This window comes from Marmota marmota, unplaced genomic scaffold (genome assembly GCF_001458135.2).
Source record: "Marmota marmota marmota unplaced genomic scaffold, marMar, whole genome shotgun sequence".
In the NCBI taxonomy this organism is placed as follows: Eukaryota; Metazoa; Chordata; class Mammalia; order Rodentia; family Sciuridae; genus Marmota; species Marmota marmota.
Genome location: NW_026002179.1, coordinates 1 through 2,297, shown reverse-complemented (window position 1 = coordinate 2,297; position 2,297 = coordinate 1). Strand labels below are relative to the sequence as shown.

General features: G+C 45.7%; 1 protein-coding gene across 4 annotated transcripts; it reads right to left on the bottom strand.

Annotated features, from left to right (window-relative positions):
- Positions 1–6: 6 nt before the first annotated feature.
- Positions 7–2,291, bottom strand: LOC107135174 (aspartate--tRNA ligase, mitochondrial). Of its 4 annotated transcripts, none has more exons than XM_015477100.2 (3): positions 2,055–2,291; positions 520–1,855; positions 7–408 (listed from the first exon to the last, which is right to left on the bottom strand). In XM_015477100.2, the coding sequence occupies exons 1-3, from the start codon at positions 2,279–2,281 to the stop codon at positions 118–120; spliced, it is 1,854 nt and encodes a 617-aa protein (XP_015332586.1). In that variant the 5' UTR covers positions 2,282–2,291; the 3' UTR covers positions 7–117. The 4 variants fall into 4 exon arrangements, with proteins under 4 accessions (XP_015332586.1, XP_048653443.1, XP_015332585.1 ...); XM_048797486.1 differs by having other exon boundaries at positions 7–1,587; positions 1,684–1,855; XM_048797487.1 differs by having other exon boundaries at positions 378–481.
- Between the last annotated feature and the right edge of the window lie 6 nt (positions 2,292–2,297).

Here is a 2,297-nt window from a genome sequence, read left to right as displayed (position 1 = left end):
TGATACATTATTGTGAAGAATCCTTCCTGGGTTATATTCGCCTACAGACTTGTCATATGAGTGACACATCCAGATTTGATTTTAGCCTTGGTGAAGCAAAGAGGACAAAACTCAAGTTCAACTTTCTGGATGGTGTGAATGATTCAGTGAGCTCCTTTCTGCTTCTGAGTCTGCTGGCCAGGAGACCTGGATGTGATAGGGCTTCAGTTCCTGAGGAGAAACAGAATCTGGGGCGTTGCTCATGAGGTCATGTCCCCGGAAGGATTTTGGGAAGGCTATGACATCTCTGATGCTTGCAGCTCCAGTGATAAGGCACATCAGTCTGTCTAACCCTAAGGCAATTCCTCCATGAGGGGGTGCCCCATAATCTAAAGCCTGGAGCAGATGGGACAGTAATTTCACATCTTCCTTCAGTAGTGTTGCCAGGATGTAATGCTGTAGCTCTGCATCGTGAATTCGGATGGAACCTCCTCCAATCTCACTGCCATTTAAAACCAAGTCATAGTGTTGGCTGCGAACCTTTTCAGGTTCAGTGTACAGGAGGTGAATGTCACCAGGGTGGGGAGCAGTGAATGGGTGGTGGGCTGACTCCAGCTCCAAGGGATTGTCCTCCTTGGGAAGAAAGAGTGGGAAATCCACCACCCAAAGGAAGGAGAACAGGGCTGGGTCACGGAGCACCATACCATTCATTTCCAAAATGTCGGCACATGCCAGACGTAACTTTCCCAACAGAGAGCATGCTTTCTTGTGCTCTCCGGCAGTCAGGAGGACTACATCATCTTCTTGAATCTCCATTAGTCTAATTAATTCCAATCTTTGTTTCTCCAGTATGAATTTAGCAACTGGTGAATTCCAGTTTTCCTTGTTTTTTAGGAATACAGGTAAGACCTCCTCTTTAAAATGGTCAGCTGCAAATTTTCTAATGGACTCAATGTCTTTCTTTTTTAAGTAATTTGCTCCTTCACGGACACACATGGCTTTGACAGCTCCTTGGGGCTTACTAAGTGCATCTTGAAGAAATCTGACCTCTGTGTGTTTGAACACATTACTGATATCGACAATCTTCATGCCAAAGCGAGTGTCAGGTTTATCAGTTCCGTAGGTGGCCAATGCCTCAGCAAAGGTCATGGAAGGAAAAGGAACTACCAAAGGGTCTTTGTCACTGGGCCAGGAATACTGGAGCAGACCCTCAATTAAACTCTGGATCCCAGTCTGGTCTACAAAAGACATTTCTATGTCAATCTGAGTAAACTCGGGCTGCCTGTCTGGTCTTGAACCTTCATCTCGATAACATCGGGCAACCTGAAAGTATCTGTCTAAACCACCAACCATCAGAAGCTGCTTAAACTGTTGAGGACTCTGAGGGAGAGAATAAAACTTTCCATGTTCCCGGGATGGTACTAGAAACTCTTTGGCACCCCCTGGGGTTCTCTTAAACAGTGTTGGGGTTTCTATATCCGCAAACCCATGGAGATTACAAAGGTACTCCCGCATTTTCATGACCACCTGGGACCTCAGTCGCAGATTGTACTGCATTTGGAAACTACGAAGGTCTAAGTAGCGATACTGCAAACGAAGAGCTTCCGTTTTCTTCACAAAGTCTTTAATTTCAAAGGGCAGTTTCTTGCAGGAATTCAAAAGCTCAGCTGTTTTAACTTTGATTTCAATCTCACCTGTTGGCATTTTTGCATTTTCCTGTCCTGGAGGTCGGGAAATGACTGTTCCGGACACTTGCACCACAGATTCCAGAGGGGCTTCACATAGAATCTTCTTTACAGAAGCAGCTGTCTCATCCTGGGGAATGACAACTTGAACAAGACCGTGGCAATCTCTTAGGACTAGGAAGATGTTTTGCCTAATATTAGGATGAAATAAGCTCTTTCCCCATGCTATTGAAGCTTCCCAGCTGTTTCCAGGATGTGGGCCCATTTCTAGTTTACTGGTCATAGGAACTCTTCCAATTTAGTTAGCCCAGGGCTATTTTTAGTCCATTCCAGGACCAAGCTTCATTTTTACTCTCTTCTGGTACTTACTAAGACTGACACCATTTGGATCTTCGGTACTGAATCCATCCACACAAGGTGACTTCTTGGCCTAAGTGAGAAGAACGTAACTCTCCACACGTGTTGGTCCTGGCAACAAAGCTATTGAATTCTGAAATTCTCCTCTGTGAACTCAGCGCCAGACTTCGGGAGAAAGAACCCCAGGTTGGCTGGGCTGTCCTTCCGATGGGTCTGGATAAACCCCTGCACAGCTGACTTAACCAGGAAAGGAAGTACATGCTGAGACCCCAGGAT

Coding starts and splice junctions, on each gene's coding strand:
- LOC107135174 (XM_015477099.2), bottom strand. CDS start 2,281: ATGTACTTCCTTTCCTGGTTAAGTCAGCTGTGCAGGGGTTTATCCAGA. Junction 1,856..2,054: donor GGATGGATTCAGTACCGAAG/ATCCAAATGGTG, acceptor TCCTAATATTAG/GCAAAACATCTTCCTAGTCC.